Raw genomic sequence first — 16068 nt, 5'->3', positions numbered from 1 at the left:
CTAAACCAGATACTCCTTAAGGGACAGGAGCAATATACTAACAAATTTGCTGATTTAACATTCGAAATTTAAAAGTTATCCTATCCTCATAAGACAAACAGTTAAATACATTTACACTAGCTTCATATTGGAAGACTTATTAGAACATATCCACTCAAAGGATTTATAGCATTTAGCTAAGCTTCTTCAGAAAGCAGCCTGAACTTATGCCTGACTGTAGAGCCTGAAGGACTCCAGAATGAACTGAGTGTGGCTGTGACAGGGTAGGGGGGTAGACATGCACACAACACCTGTAGGGTAGAACAACCATAGGAAAGCGGCACAAACATACAGAATGGGACAAAGAGTGGCAAGAAGAATCCTAGTCCACTGGGTGGATTTCAAATCCCTTTATGAAACTGTGGAAATTTGACTCAAGTAAATTTCACATTGGGGTAGTGTCTGTCTATCTGGATTTGAATCCTAGCTTTGCCACTTATAGCTGTATGAACTTGGGCAATGTACCTCACACCTCTCTTACTTTCCACACTTATAAAATGGTTATAACAATATTACCTTCCGAATAGGGGTTTTGTAAGGATTAAACGACATAATGTATATAAAACATCTAACACAATACCTGGCACAGAGTGGTATTCAGTAGAGGTTATCTTACTACATGGGGACTCATCTAAAATATAAAGAAAAGGATGAAGATTAGCAGTCCTTTCAGTAAATCTCCATCTGAGTAGTATATCTATTAGTTTATGCTACACAGGAAAAGATCAGACAGTTATATGTCCAAATGATTTCAACGCAAGGACATGTTAATAAAGAAACTAATTGAAGAGATGATAATGGGCACTTAAGATACTTTCTCTTCTAGACAAAGATCTGTGTCCTTCAGATGCATAAAAGAAAGAGGAACAAGACAGAAATGTTTCACCATAAAGAGCAACAACAACTTCTAATTCTTGGGACTTTGAGTACAAACATTTTCTGTGTGCTAGATGCTGAGGTCTCAACTTTTTCAAAAGCTAACCTTTGTTGTAACAAACTAAATTACAATGATCTGGTTTAAGGATCCTTTGGCCTCTGGCTTTTTTGTTCTCCATCCCAAAACCCCTTTGGTCTCTCACTGCAGACATGTGGTCACACAATACTCCACTCTACTCCTTCACTCAGGTTTCAAACTCTCAGTGCCTCTCTTGTACTCTATTTAAACCTTTTCCTCTCTCTCATTTCCACTGAGCAACATCTTCCTCCTCTTCTTTTCCATCTCTTTATAGTACCCAACTCCTCCTGTTTCACTGTTAACCACAGAATTTAAAACCTTTCATTACATCTCACTGCCCACGGGATAAATTCATCAACCAAGTATCATTTGAAAGGCCTCCAAAGTGTAAATCCCAACTACTTTTCCAATTCCTGTAAATTCCACATTCTATATTTCCATACCCCAAGAAGAGTCTTGTAAGATACTTTACCTGAAACAATACCCTCACTTAGGAAAAAAAGATTACTTCTAGGGTTGCTAAATACTTATTTCCACTTGCAATCAAGTTTGAAATTTACCTTATTTACGGAAGAAGGAGGAGAAGGAGAAGATGAAGAAGGTGGTGACTGGCTGAAACTTTCAACACAACCAATCTGAGTCAAAATATCCACCTTAAAATAAAAAAGGTGCTCAATGAACAGGGGTAAAAAAAGTATACCAAAGCTTTGAACTAAAAACAGTAAATTCATGGCAGGATTATATTATCCCTAAAGTTCTAGCATGCCACTCACTCACAGACATCACATGCAGAAAGCCCCAACTGTGCAGTAATGGTTATCTTCAGTGAATTATATTCTTTAAGTCTGTTGCTTGGTATCACAATACAGTATCGCTGAAGCACTAAAAATATTCATAAGCAGCAAAGAAGGTATGAAACAAATATCATGCAAGTTGTATAGCCAATGAAACAAAGGCCAGAGAAAAAAATACAGCCAAGCTTTTAAAAAATGTTAAGATGTTGAAACTTTAGCTTTCAAAGGCACTAGACATGTGAGAGAGTTCAGCCAAAATAAGCAAAGTCACCTCGTCAATTCAAAGCTACCCAGAGCCACAAGTGAGTCCTACCAACCCAGTGGTGAACAGCAGAACATCCCACCCCATCTGTGAACTCAGGAGTGAAAGTAACAGTCTTCTGGTGTGTGCTCCTGAGGTGCTGACTGGCTGGCTACACAGCATCTCAGTTAGAAGAGATGACAGATATGCTCCCAAAAACAACAATGCCTAAATCACAAAACAGTTGATAAGAGGCCAACTCTGAGTTCAACTTCAGCTTTCAATCCCAGTTCCACGACTGGTCAGCAGGGAAGTCAGCACTATTAACATTTATGTTGTGTTATGGGAATGTCCCTTTCAATGGCAACTCCCTTGTGAAGTAAATGGTGGTATCATCCTCATTTTATAGATGTAAATTAATTAATTCACAAAGCAGACAATCAAGATGGAGTAACAGGGACCCAGTTTATGGCCCCACTAAAAATACAACAAAATACATGAAACTGTAGTAAAAATCTTTGGACACCAGGCAATGAAGATAGCAGGGTAGGCCATACAACGGCCGTTGGTTACTGCCTGGAGAGATTCTCTAGGCCATGCATAAGAGCTGGGGAGCCACACAAAGCCCAGTAGTCTCTGTAACTGGAGGGGGCAGAGCTGGAGTCTGGGGAAGAGTACTGGAGAAGACAGAGCTGCAGAGAGAGCCCCGGGGTTCTAACGGAGGGTACCACAAGCCTGCTGCTGAGTATAGATCAGCACATCAAGTGAGGAAACTACACAATGTCAGGGAAAGAACCATCTGCAAGAATTAAGTGGGCAATCCCTCACACAAGGCTGTTTCTCCCAGCCAGAATGGAAGACCTCATAATTCTTTTTTTTTAAGACCTCATAATTCATGGAGCATTAAGTACAATACCAAAAAGGGTTTTGCTTCAGTAGAGGGGTAAAAATATCCCTCTATCAAACGTTGCTCTAGTTCTACTTACAAAAGTTTAAAAATAAAATCTGAAAGAATTAGACTGTGTCAAAGTAATTTAAGTGCATCCCAGAACAAGGCTGAAAAATATTTATGGGAATGCAAAAATATTCAGCACATAACTAAAAATCACAATGTTTGGCATCCAGTAAAAAAATTACCAGGAAAAAGAAGCAGGATAATATGACCCATAATGAAAAAAAAAAAGTAATCAATCTAACTTTTAGTCATAACACTGATGACAGAATGAGCCATATTTAAGACCAAGAAAGCTTTCAAATGTCAATAAGGTAAAAGAACCAGCTTGGCTGGGCTTCCAAGGGATGATGACTAAGCACAAAGGAAAAAGCAAATTTAAGTACATGTGTCCATATATTACTTAAAAAAGAAAGACAGGAAAGCACATTTGTCACTATTTGAAGCAGCTATAAAACATCTTCTTACTTTGCAAATCAGCAATTAAAGAGAAAGAATTAAACATGCATTCTGAATTCCAATAGAAATTAGAATTCAAGATAGTTAACTAGCTCCAGTTGATGAAGGAAAGATCTACTTTATAGAAGAAAGCTAGTTTAGTAAATGTGTAAGGAATAACGTTATTGATAGTAGCAGGATTATTAAGCAGTGTTAAGCCATTACAGGAATGGTCAGTGGTGCTAAATTAATACCAGATGGCTGCTTCTGTCCAAAAGAAGAAAACATACAATACAACGGAGGCAAGTCTGTCAGGAATCAAACCCAGGGGTTGTTTTGATCAGTCACAGTAAATCTTCTGATGTGATAAAACATGAAATATACGGTATCATCTATGATACATTCTTGTCCCAAATGCTCAATTTGAGTTCATTTGGTATAATTTCCAATTCATAGGGAATACAAAGGATAAAGGAGCAACTTAAACAATACCACAGCCAGGCTTGGTGCCTCAGACTATAATCCCAGCACTCTGGGAGGTCAAGGCAAGTGGACTGCCTGAGCCTGTGGGTTTGAGACCAGCCCGGGCAACTTGGTGGGACCTTGTCTCTATAATAAATAAATAAATAAATAATTAGCATGGGCACGGTAGTGCACACCTGTAGTCCAGCTACTTGGAAGGCTGAGACAGAAGGATCACTGGAGCCCAGCAGGTTGATGCTGGGGTGGCCATGAGCATGCCACTGCACTCTAGTCTGGGCAACAGAGTAAGACTTCAATTAAAAAAAAATACCACAAGGAAACAACTAGACAAATTCAGGAGACAGGAAATCTACAGGACAACTGGCTAAGTCTGAATTTTAACTCTTTGCATTCAGAGACATCTTACAGATCACCTACCAGCAACTTGACTGCACTTTTTTACAAAATAGTCAAAAACAAATCACTTCGTATTAAATAGTACAGCATTGGAACCAATTATTTTATTGTAATGATAGTTGGCTTATAATGACACTTTGGACATTGAGGAACTTATTTATGGCAAAAAAAATCATAATTTTATATGTTCTGATGTGTGGTAACATGTGAAACAGTCATCGACATGCATTGCAGGGTCACTGATATGTGTTGTGCAACAGTAATTTGTTTGATGTCTTCCACCTGGTGATTTTCTATTCGAGCAGACAATGCAGTCTCATTTTCTTCCTCTCACATTAATAATATGCAATTTATTGTCCCATCTGTTGTTCAAAGATGACGTGGAAGAATGCACTCAAGAATCATGAAAATCACTTTTCAACTGATCAATCAGAAGATTGGCAAATTTCAAATGTGACATAGGTTTTCACTGTGTTTGAATGGAAACCTTCAAGGAAACATACATTTTGAAAAATCTGTGTTTGCATAAGTTTGTCCTATATACTCACGAGCAATCTCTTTATGTCCTAAGAGAGGACGGCCGAGTGGTCTGCTAGATAATTGATGTCCCTAAGAGGGGATGTTTGAGTGCAAAGGGCTAAACTTTTTTTTTACAGTAGGGAACGTGCTAGAAAAAAAGATACAAAGAGATATGTTTAAATGTAATGCTTGGGTCTAACTTAGCTTGGATCCTAGCTCAGAAACATGCTGTAAAGATCATTCTGGGTCAGCTGGGAAAATTTAAATTGGTCTGGATATTAGGTGAGAAGAAAATTTACTGTAAGGAAAAAGTAAAGATTATTAACTTTAAAAGGTTACAAACAGTATTTATACTATATATGATCTCATTCTGGTTTTATACATATAATTTACATTTATGTCTGTATGTTTGTGTGTATACCCATTTTCACACAAAGAAAGTAAGATACACATCAAGGTGAGTGATCACGAGAATGTGATGCTTTTCTTTTCACTAGCTTGAATTTTCTAATTTTCTACAATGTGTATACACTGTTTCTGTAACAATAAAAGGTTATTTTAAACACTGCTTTTTAAAGAAAGTAAGAACACTAATCAGTAATCGAGGATTCTGGTTTTGTTATATTTTGCTATTTTCTTGTATTTTGCTTCTCATATGACAACCTTAAGGAACCTGGGCCAGTAAAAAGTAAACTTCTCCAGTCCGGGCAAATTGGCAGGCAAGACCTCGTCTCTACAATTAAAAAAAAAAAAAAAAAAAAATTAGCCAGGCACGGTGGCATGCGCCGGAAGGCTGAGGCAGAAGGATCACCAAAGCCCAGCAGGTTGACACTGGGGTGGCCATGAGCATGCCACTGCACTACAGCCTGGGTGATGGAGTGAGACTCCAACTTAAAAACAAAAAAGAAAAAGCAAACTCCTGCTTCTGAAAACAAAAAATGCAATGAACAGGGCAAGGGCTGGTTTGGATAACATGGTAGTACATAACTCAATTCCCTGATTTCCCAGTAAGCAGAGAAATCATGGTCTAAGAGGAATAACTCTCTCCACACGGACCTTAGGAACAACTGGGGAAAAGACAGGACCGCAACAGCTACCATGACTTTTCTCTGTTCAGGATACTGTTTGGCTTTCTACCAAACCAGAGTTCAAAGGTATACAAAAGATGCCAATGAGTGGCCACAGCTCCCATGGCCCACCTAATTCCTTACAGCAGACACCTAAAGTTCAGTCACTAACTCCATCTGATAAATACACCAGGTAAGAGGCGTTCCCAATCACAGGGGGAGAGGTCATGTAGACATTCAAGGGTCCACCTTATCACAAAGATATTCTTACTGAGCCAGTCACATCCTTCCACACTTTATCTGTGATTCTGACGTTTAGTCTGTCATGCCATGGCCCATCATACAACTACAACCTAATATGAGGTTTCCTGCTTGGAAGAAAAGAAGTAAAGGAAACAGAAAAGAATGTGGTAAATGGAAACTTCCAGGGCCAAACTTTTTCCTAGTATACAACAAAAACGAATGGAAAGTTATCATTTGTCATAAGGTTGAGATTTCTTTTCTTTCTTTTTTTTCTGTAACTCATCTGCATGACTAAGAAAAAGTCTGTATTGGACATTTCCCATTCACCAAACATTTAATAACTATAACAACACATGTATCCACTGTGTTAGGAACTAGAGATAGAAAGCAAATAATACCTGATTCCTATAACCAAGAACATTTCAACCACAATTTCTGACAAAGACTTAGGTCTTTTTCTTGAAAGGGCTGAAGAGGTTATACAATGCTCTTATATGAAAAGTCTTAGCCCTTTTAGCTCAAAATACAGAGGAACCTGTAAAATTTCCTATTTTGCTCTTTATATATCTTTAGCTCAAAGGACATGATCAATTCTACAGATGAACCTCTAGTGACTTTAGAAAACCACTAATGGAAATATAAAACGTATATATTCTTGTAAAAATGAAGGTAGATCACAAAAACAGACTAAATCTATTTACAACCAGTCAGTCACATTAATACTGACTAGGAATTACCCAAAAAAGTTAAACTTATTTAACAATTTCCTTGTTAACTCTCACATTCTAAACCCACCGATGTCAATTTCAGTTATTTATTTTTTAAATGAAGAGAATTTTTTAAAAAGCTTATCTTAAAATATGTGTATGAGCTTTAGAGAGTTTATTTATTTTGTTAGTCCAAAGTCTTAAAATAGGCAGCCTTACGTACAGAATAGAATAGGATAAAGTTATAAATAGCCAAGACAAATTGCTTCCAGATAGACCTATCTAATAAAAGTCTCCGTGAAATAGGCTTTTATGAACACTCTGTTGATGACAGGATGTGTGTGTAACTATGATGAGAAGCCCATTATTATAGCAATTTTTGAGGTTTTCTTTTTTTAAAAGAAGATGTTGTTTTCATTATTTGTTTCCAGTTAGACAAAACAAACAAAAAACCACTGTAAATAATAAATTTCATCAGTAAGTATTATTAGAAGGTTTACTAGGTGAACAAAGCCATCTCATATATGTCAAAGATCCATGATAAAGCATGGGAAGTTAGTATTGACAACCTCATGAAGTTTTGAAGGCAAATGCCCACAAATTCTCTGAACAGTGGTATACAATTCTCCTTAAATAGTTAGATTACCAAGTAAAAAGGATTCATGTGGGGGTCGGAAGTGAAGAGAGGGAGAGAACCTTTTCAATAAGGGTTTTATAAAGAGCACGTCTCAGCAAGCAATTATGAGATGGCATTGTAAGACTTATGAGAGGCAATGAAATAATAAGCAAATCTAAAACTGTACGTCTGTGAAGCTTTCTTTTACTTAAAATGGCCTAAAAATAGACTTTTTTGAGAACTGAGAAAGTAAAATGTAGTTCCAACATAAAGTTACTATTGCCCTCCTATCCAATAGAGATTGTTTTGTAATAAATATCATTACATGGAAAATCTCTGCATAACAGAAAGATATTATATCCCTAAGTACCCACTTAACTTGGAGTAACTGTTTAATATCCAAACTGTTAAAAAATAATTGATAATCCCCAAATATCTCCCGTAAGAGAATTTTGTGACTGGGTGTCCCGCCAGATGGTAGAACGATGGGGTAGTGATTGCTCCTAGTCCTGTGGCCACTGCTGAGAACACAAACCTCCCTGAGCCAGGGATTCAGGTTAAAATCTGCAAGCCTCACAATACTGTGAAGTGCATATGGATGTGTTTATGACTGAACAAAAGTCATTCAAATAAGCACAGAGCACTCTATTATGGTGCAAAGTCTCTTACAGGTTGCAGGCAATAGGAAAAAAAAACAAAATCTTGCTTGTCAAGCTTAACAATTTATAAATAAATCATACAATGTGCAGTAAGAGTTGCAATAGTGCCAAGAGAATCCAGAGGGAGAAAAAAAGAAAGTAAAAGAGAGGGGAAAAAAAGGGCTTCATACAAGACATGGTATTTGAGCTGAGTCTTGAATGATGGGCAGACTTTTGAAAACTGGAAGGAGTCCTTCTACCATTCTTTTTTTTTTGAGTTGGAGTCTCACTCTGTCGCCCAGACTGGAGTGCAGTGGCCGCTCCCGGCCACCGCAGCCTCGACCTGCTGGGCTCCGGCGATCCTTCCGCCTCAGCCTTCCGAGTAGCCGAATAACAGGCATGAGCTACCACGCCTGGCTGATTTTTTGATTTATTGTAGAGATGAGGTCTCGCTGCCCAGGCGGGTCTTGAACCCACGGGCTCAGGCAATCCACTCACTTCAGCCCCCCAAAGGTGCGGGATTACAGGCTGAGCCACCGAGCCCGGCTCCTTCTATCATTCTTAGAAGAGACAGCCATAGGTACTAGGAAAAGGTGGGCAGCATGAGACATATTTGGAGATTAGCCAGTTGGATGGAGCCTAATACATACATAAAGATAAGGTAAGGATAGGAAACCAGATATGCCTGTATGTCAGTTTTTTAAGTTTTAGAAGCTCCTTCATCGCCTCCTGGAATAACCATTTCTACATGTCAAAGGGGTTGTCCCAGGAAGTAGTCTGTATGTATCAGAGTTATGCAGGAAGTAGTCTGTATGTATGCAGAGTTATGCAGAGTTATGAGGCATCACAGAAATATAACTGAGGTTGGAAAAGTATCTAGTCTAACCCCAAATTCAGGTAAATTTCTCCTATAATTTCCCTACCATGCAATTTTTCAGAGTCAGCCTGCATAACTCTGATACATATAGACTACTTCCTGGGACAACCCCTTTGACATGTAGAAATGGTTATTCCAGGAGGCGATGAAGGAGCTTCTAAAACTTAAAAAACTGACATACAGGCATATCTTGGAGATATTGAGAGTCTGGTTCTAGTCCATGAAAATAAAGCGAGTCACATGAAAAATTATGCTTACACTATAATGTAGTCTTGTAAGCGTACAATAGCATTTTGCCTAGAAAACAACAATGTACACATCTTAATTTAAAAAATACTTTACTGGTCAGGCTCGGTGGTTCAGCCTGTAATCCCAGCACTTTGGGAGGCAGAGGCAGGTGGACTGCCTGAGCACATGGGTTTGAGACCAGCTGGGGCAACTTGGTGAGACCTTGTCTCTATAATAAAGTAAAAAATTAGCCAGGTGTGGTAGCACACGCCTGTAGTTCTGGCTACTTGGAAGGCTGAGGTGGAAGGATCGTCGGAGCCCAGCAGGTCGATGCTGGGGTAGCCGTGAGTGTGCCACTGCACTCCAGCCTGGGCAATGGAGTGAGACTCTGACATACATACACACAAAAATACTTAACTGCTAAAACTTGTTAACAATCATCTGTGCCTTTAGCTAGACCAGTTGAGTCACAACCATTTTGTGGGTGGAGGGTCTTGCCTCGATGTTAAAGGCTGCTGACCCATTAGGGGAGTGGTTGTTAAATGCTGGGGTGGCTGTGGGAATGTCTTAAAATAAGATAATAATAAAGTCTGTGGTATCAATCCACTGTTCCTTTCATGAAAGAGTTCTCTGTAGCATGTGATGCTGTTTGACAGCATTCTGGCAGCATTTCTACTTTGCCATCAAAGTAGAGTTTCTTTTGAAATTGAAGTCAATCTTCTCAAATCTTGTTACTGGTTTATTAACTAAATCTATGTAATAGTCTAGATCCTTTGTTGTCAGTTCAACAATGTTCACAGCATCTTTACCATGAGCAGATTCCAACTCAAGAAACCACTTTCTTTGCAACTCCTCATTCATTCAAATTTTATCATGAGACTGCAACAATTCTTTCATATCTTCAGGCTCCATGTCTAACTTGAGTTCCCTTGATATTCTACCACATCTGCACTTATTTCATCCACTGACATCTTAAAACCCTCAGTCAACCCCGAGTGTTGGAATCAATTTCTTTCGAACTCCTGCTAATGTTGATATTTTTATACTTCTTTCCATGAATCACGAATGTTCCTCATGGCATTTAGAATAGTGAGTCCTTTCCAGAAGGGTTTCGATTTACTTTGCCCAGATCCATGAGAGGCATCACTATCTAGTTCAGTAATAGCCTTGCAAAATGTATTTTTTATAATAAGAATTGCAAGTCAAAATTACTCCTTGATCCATGGGCTGCAGAATAAATGTTATTTAGCAGACATGTAAACAACATTACTCTCTTTGTACATTTCCATCAGAGCTCTTGGGTGACAAGGAGCATTGTCAATAAGCAGTAATATTTTGAACAAAATCTTCTTTTCTGAGTAGTAGGTCTCAACAGTGGGCTTAAAATATTTAGTAAGACATGCTGCAAACAGATATGTCATCATCTGGGTTTTGCTGCTCCATTTATAGAGCACAGGCAGAGTAGATTTAGCATAATTCTAAGGGACCTAGGATTTCCAGAACAGTAAATAAGCACTGACTTCACCACTGCTAATGCAGCAGTCACCAGCTGCATTAGCCCCTAACATGAGAGTCAGCCTGGTCTTTGAAGCTCTGAAAGCAGGCACTGACTTCTCTCGAGGTGTGAAAATCCCAGATGGCATTTTCCAATAGAAGGTTGTTTCATCTACTTTAAAAATCTGCTGCTTAGTGTAGCACCTTCATCCATCATCTTAGCTAGATCTTCTAGATAATTTGCCACAGTTTCTCTATCAATACTTGCTTCTTTGCTTTGTACTTTTATGTATGGAAGCAGCTTCTTTCCTTAAACCTCATGAACTAACCTTTGCTAGCTTCAAACTTTTCTTTTGCAGTCTCCTCACCTCTCTCAACCTTCATATAACAAGAGAATTTGGGCCTGGCTAAGGAATGCTGTGGTTGGTTTGATCTTCCATCCAGACCAATGAAACTTTCTCCCTAACAGCAATAAAACTGTTTCACTTTCTTATCATTTGTGTGTTCACTGAACTAGCACTTTTAATTTCCTTCAAGAACTTTTCTTTGGCAACTGTTGGCCAACTTGGCCAACTGTTTGGCTCAAGAGGCCTAGCTTTCGGCCTATTTCAGCTTTTGACATATCTTCCTCAATAAGCTTTAATCATTTCTAGCTCTTGATTTAAAGTGAGAGACTCTTTCTTTCACTTGAACACTTAGAGGCCACTAAAGAGTTATTAACTGGCCTAATTTCAATATTGCTGAAATAGGGAGGTCTGAGGAGAACAAGGGAGATAGAGGAACTGCTGGTCAGTGGAGCAGTCAGAACATATGCAAAATTTATCAATTAAGTTGCCCTCATATGGGCATGGTTCATGGTGTCCCACAGCAACTATAATGGTGACATCAAAGACCACTGATCAGAGATCACCAAAATTGCCATAATACAATATAATGGAAAAGCTTGAAATATTGCAAAAATTACCAAAATACGACACGAGACACAAAATAAGCACATGCTATGGGAAGAATGGCATTGACAGACTTGCTCGATTTGAAGATTTGGGTTGCCACAAATCTTCAATTTGTAAAAAACTCAGTATCTTGAGCAATAAAGCAAAATGCAATAAAATGAGGTATCCCTGTATCTAATGTCTTGTTTTAGAGGCAGTAGTATATAAGATAACTATAATTAACAATTACTGAACCACTACTGAGTACCATGCATTGCTCTGAATACTTTAGAACTTTTTTTGTGTGTGAGTTGGAGTTTCACTCCGTGGCCCAGGCTGGAGTGCAGTGGCACACTCACAACCACCCCAGTGTCGACCTGCTGGGCTCTGGCAATCCTTCCACCTCAGCCCTCCAAATAGCCAGAACTACAGAAGTGCACTACCATGCCTGGCTAATTTTTTAAAAAAATTTATTGTAGAGATTATGAGGCCTTGCCAAATTGCCCGGGCTGGTCTCCAACCCGTGGGCTCAGGCAATTCACTTGCCTTGACCTCCCAAAGTGCTGGGCTGAGCCACTGAGCCTGGCCGTTAGAACTTCTTTCACTTATGCTTTCCAATAATCCAGTTCTTTGAGGTTTTACAGATTAGGCACAGACATGCTAAGTAGTTTACCCTGAGTCTCACAGAAAGTATGAGATCTGGGATTAAAACCCAGGAAGTCAGGCTCTAGAGCTCCCTGCCTTGACATCCCAGCTATGTTGCCTCTCAAAGGAGGAGAGAAAAGACAGGAAATTCATTAGAACAATAGCCCTCAATCAGTTCCCTCCTCTATCAACTAAAGGATGCAGAACACTCCTTTCAGTAACTGTGGCTCACGATGGCACTAGGAAAGGGTTTTAAAGTAGTATAAAAAGAGGGCATAGTGGCTCACATTTATAATCCCAGCATTTTGGGAAGCTGAGGTGAGAGGATTGCCTGAACCCATGGGTTTAAGACCAACCTGGGCAACTTGGCGAGACCTCATCTCCACAATAAAAAAATTAGCCAGGTATGGTGGTACAGTGGTGCTTGCCTGTAGTTGCAGTTGCAGCTACTTGGAAGGCTGAGTCAAAAGGATCACCTGAGCACAGCAGGTTGAGGCGGCGGTGGCTGTGAGCGTGCCACTGCACTCCAGCCTGGGTGACAGAATGAGACTCTGACTCAAAAAATAAATAAATAAATAAAAGGAGGGTGGTTGGGGGGAGGGTGCAGAAAGAAGTAACATTTCAGAGAAACAGAAATGGGAAAGTCAGAAAAAGAAACTAGTTTTGTGGAGAAATAATGCGTGATTCTGTTCAAGATGAGGAGATACAGAGGAGAGATGCAGATTTAACCATTCAGGAAAAAGCTGGAAATTAAGCAAACCAAAGAGAAAATTCAAGATGAGAGAATCATCTAGATGAGGGAATCATCTACATAGAGTGGGTAGAGAGTGAGAGAGGTCCAAACGACAAGTGGATTGAGAACACCCCCACGAAAAAGGGAAGAGCAGAAAAAAAGGAGAATATTTATTAAATGTCTTCCCTGTATCTGACACCACTTTACACTGGTGGACAAATCCTCCAACAAATTTAGGATGCAGATCTTATACCAAAGTCACAATTCTTACATAGTGGAGCCAGACTATCAAACCCAGGACTATCACCAAAGCTTCCTCCTGAGCTTCCCGCTATAACCCCTCGCCCGGGTGGGGAGTGCAGGTGGGAAGGGACAGACGGATGAGAAACCGTGAAACAGAACGTAAGGATATGTCAGGGATACCGTGTCACTAAGGCCTGGGTAGGAGAGCAGGTGGGAAGGGATGGATGAGAAGCCGTGAAACAGAACATGAGGACATGCAAGGGAAACACGGAGGCCTCAGTGGGGGTACAGGTTTGGGAAGGGAAGGATGAGAAATCACAAAACAGAACACAGGGATATGCCAGGGACACTGTGTAACCGAGGCCTCGGAGGGGGTGCAGATGGGAGAGGAAGGACAAGAAGCCACGAAACAGAACACAGGTATATGCTGGGGATATCGTGTCACCAAGGCCTGTGTGGGAATATGGGTGGGAAGGAAGGATGAGAAACTGTGAAACAGGACACAGGGATATGCCAGGATACCATGTCACCGAGGCTGGAAGGATTCTAACAAGAGAAGCAGCTCTAATCTTTACCTTGCTAGTGTTGAAGAAGATAGAAAGCAGCTCTAATATTCATCTTGCTAGTTTTGAAGAAGATAGAAAACAAACCTTTTAAGTTGAAAATCTTCAGATAAGACATTTAGGTTTACAGAACTTGTAATTAGCCTTTAATTTGCATTGTTCTTACACTTTTAAAAAGCATAAACAAAAACTTTCCACTAATTTCACAAAAGTAAGTACTCTAAAGAAGCAGTGAACTAAGGGTTTTTAAGAGATCTAAACTGAGCATCTTTTTAGAATCAAGGCATTGATAGAATTTAAACACCAATAACTAGGTGAAAAACAAGACTAGGACAACTATGAAAACATGAGTCTTAACTACCTCTAAGATTCATTACCACCATCTGTTTAATTCATTCTGGTGCTATAGCCACTAACGTGTAATGTTCTTGAAAGTATAAAATAACTGATAAATAACCAACAGTGAAACAAATATTAACCACTAAAAACTACTCTTTCTTGCAAAAGGTATTATAATAGATATTCTCATCCAAACAATACAAAATCTGTATTTGAAAGACAAGAGTTTGATTCAGTTCTTGGGTAACCTTCAATAAATTTTCTAGGCACTCTGCATCAATCTGTAGGGTGTCTGCGTGGGGGGGGGTATTTAAACATGGGAAATAAAATATTACTCATACTGATGTGCCTTTAAAAAGTCATATATCCCTATCTGCACATCTCAGTCTACCCTCGTTCTTCCTGTAAGCCCAGTTTTGCATTGTGTAGCTGTCCTGTAGTTTATTTGACCAGTCCCCTTCTGAGAGACATTTACATTCTAGTTTTTTGCTATTACAAACAATACTGCAAGAAACTTTCTTGCCCAGAAATTTGTGTTCTGAGAGCAGTTTATCTAAAGGATAAACTCAGACCTGCAGAGCTAGAGATGATGTGATTGTAAATATTAATACATATTACCAAACTGGCCCCAAAAGGCTTCATCACCAACTTCTCCTTTCACTAGCTTTGTATCAGAATGCCCACGTGACCATAACTTTCTTCACACTAGGTATTATTAAATTTTCAGTTTGATAAGAGAATCCCAGAATAAACATTTTCCCAAGTAAATCGACTATTTGTACCTTTTTTCCAACGAACGATCTGTTTACATCCTTTGCTCATTTTCCTCCTGAGTTGTCACCTTTTTCTTACAGATTTGCAGTTCTCTGTATATTAATAAAATTAGCCTATATCTGTCACATGTCAGAAGTATTTTTCCTAGTTTAATACTACTTTTTGACTTAAATGTGTCAATTCTATCCTTAATAGCTGCCAGACATTGTGTTGGGTTTAGAAAGGACTTCCATAGTCCAAGGTGATTTTAAAAAAAAGCTGTCCATATTTTCTCCAAGTACTTAAAAAAAACCAGCTTTATAATTTTCCAAGTTAAACAGTTCTAGTCCATTTACAGAATAACACATCATATTCCTTCTACATAATCTAATCCAAACTGTAACCAGGTGACCAGACCATGTTTTTAGTGATAAAGGGCTTTCTCGTCTACATTCAGGAAGAAAGCAATCACATGAGTCTCCGTGGATACACCAAGGTGTCTGCCTGGACACCTGACACTCCACTCACTTGTGACCGCTCAGTGAGAATCTAGAACCAAACAGTACCCCATATACCTGAAATTAAGAGTCTTAAGAAAAACAAAAGAAAGTGCTATTTTATATATTATGTTATAAATTTATGAACTAATTACACTGAAAAGCTGGCCAGACGCGATGGTTCATGCCACTAATCCTAGCACTTTGGGAAGCCAAAACAAGAGAATCGTGTGAGCCCAGGAGTACAAATCCAGCCAGGGCAACATAGTGGCAACACAGTGAAACCTCATTTCTAAAACAACAAAACAAACAAGAAACTAAAATAAACAAAAAAAATTAGCTGGTGCACACCTATAGTCCTAGCTACTTGGGAAGCTGAAGAGGGTGGATCCTTTCAGCCCAGGAGTTTGAGGCTGTGGTGGGCCACGATCATGCCACTGCATTCCAGTCTGGGTGACAGAGTAAGACCACCCAATGCAAAAAAAAAAAAAAAAGTAAAAATGCAAAGTCAAGGAAGGCTCAGATAAAGGATAGGAGGCTCAAAATAAGCTATTCAAGATATTTTTTAAAAAGATGTGACTTAGAAACAAAGATCCGAATATCACATGTTCTCACTCATATAATGGACCTTGAACATCCAATGTAATACTATAAGAAAATGACTGACGGCACTGGG

At 39.1% G+C, this 16068-nt stretch overlaps 1 protein-coding gene across 2 annotated transcripts in view; it reads right to left on the bottom strand.

The window, feature by feature from the left end:
* Window positions 1-16068, bottom strand: part of SNX9 (sorting nexin 9) — an 81869-nt gene that overhangs the window by 54893 nt on the left and 10908 nt on the right. Inside the window, exon 1 of one of the 2 annotated variants that reach the window (XM_021706121.1) lies at window positions 1555-1963. The exons of the other annotated variant lie outside the window; for it this stretch is intronic. Coding sequence (XP_021561796.1) covers window positions 1555-1725 — 171 coding nt within the window. The 5' untranslated portion in view covers window positions 1726-1963. Of the gene's footprint in view, window positions 1-1554; window positions 1964-16068 lie in introns of those variants that run through there. 2 annotated transcript variants of the gene reach the window in all.

This window comes from Carlito syrichta, unplaced genomic scaffold (assembly GCF_000164805.1).
Source record: "Carlito syrichta isolate Samal-C Ts95f unplaced genomic scaffold, Tarsius_syrichta-2.0.1 Scaffold315163, whole genome shotgun sequence".
NCBI lineage: Eukaryota > Metazoa > Chordata > Mammalia > Primates > Tarsiidae > Carlito > Carlito syrichta.
Note: the sequence above shows the minus strand (reverse complement) of the source record. Positions and strands in the feature narration are given on the sequence as shown.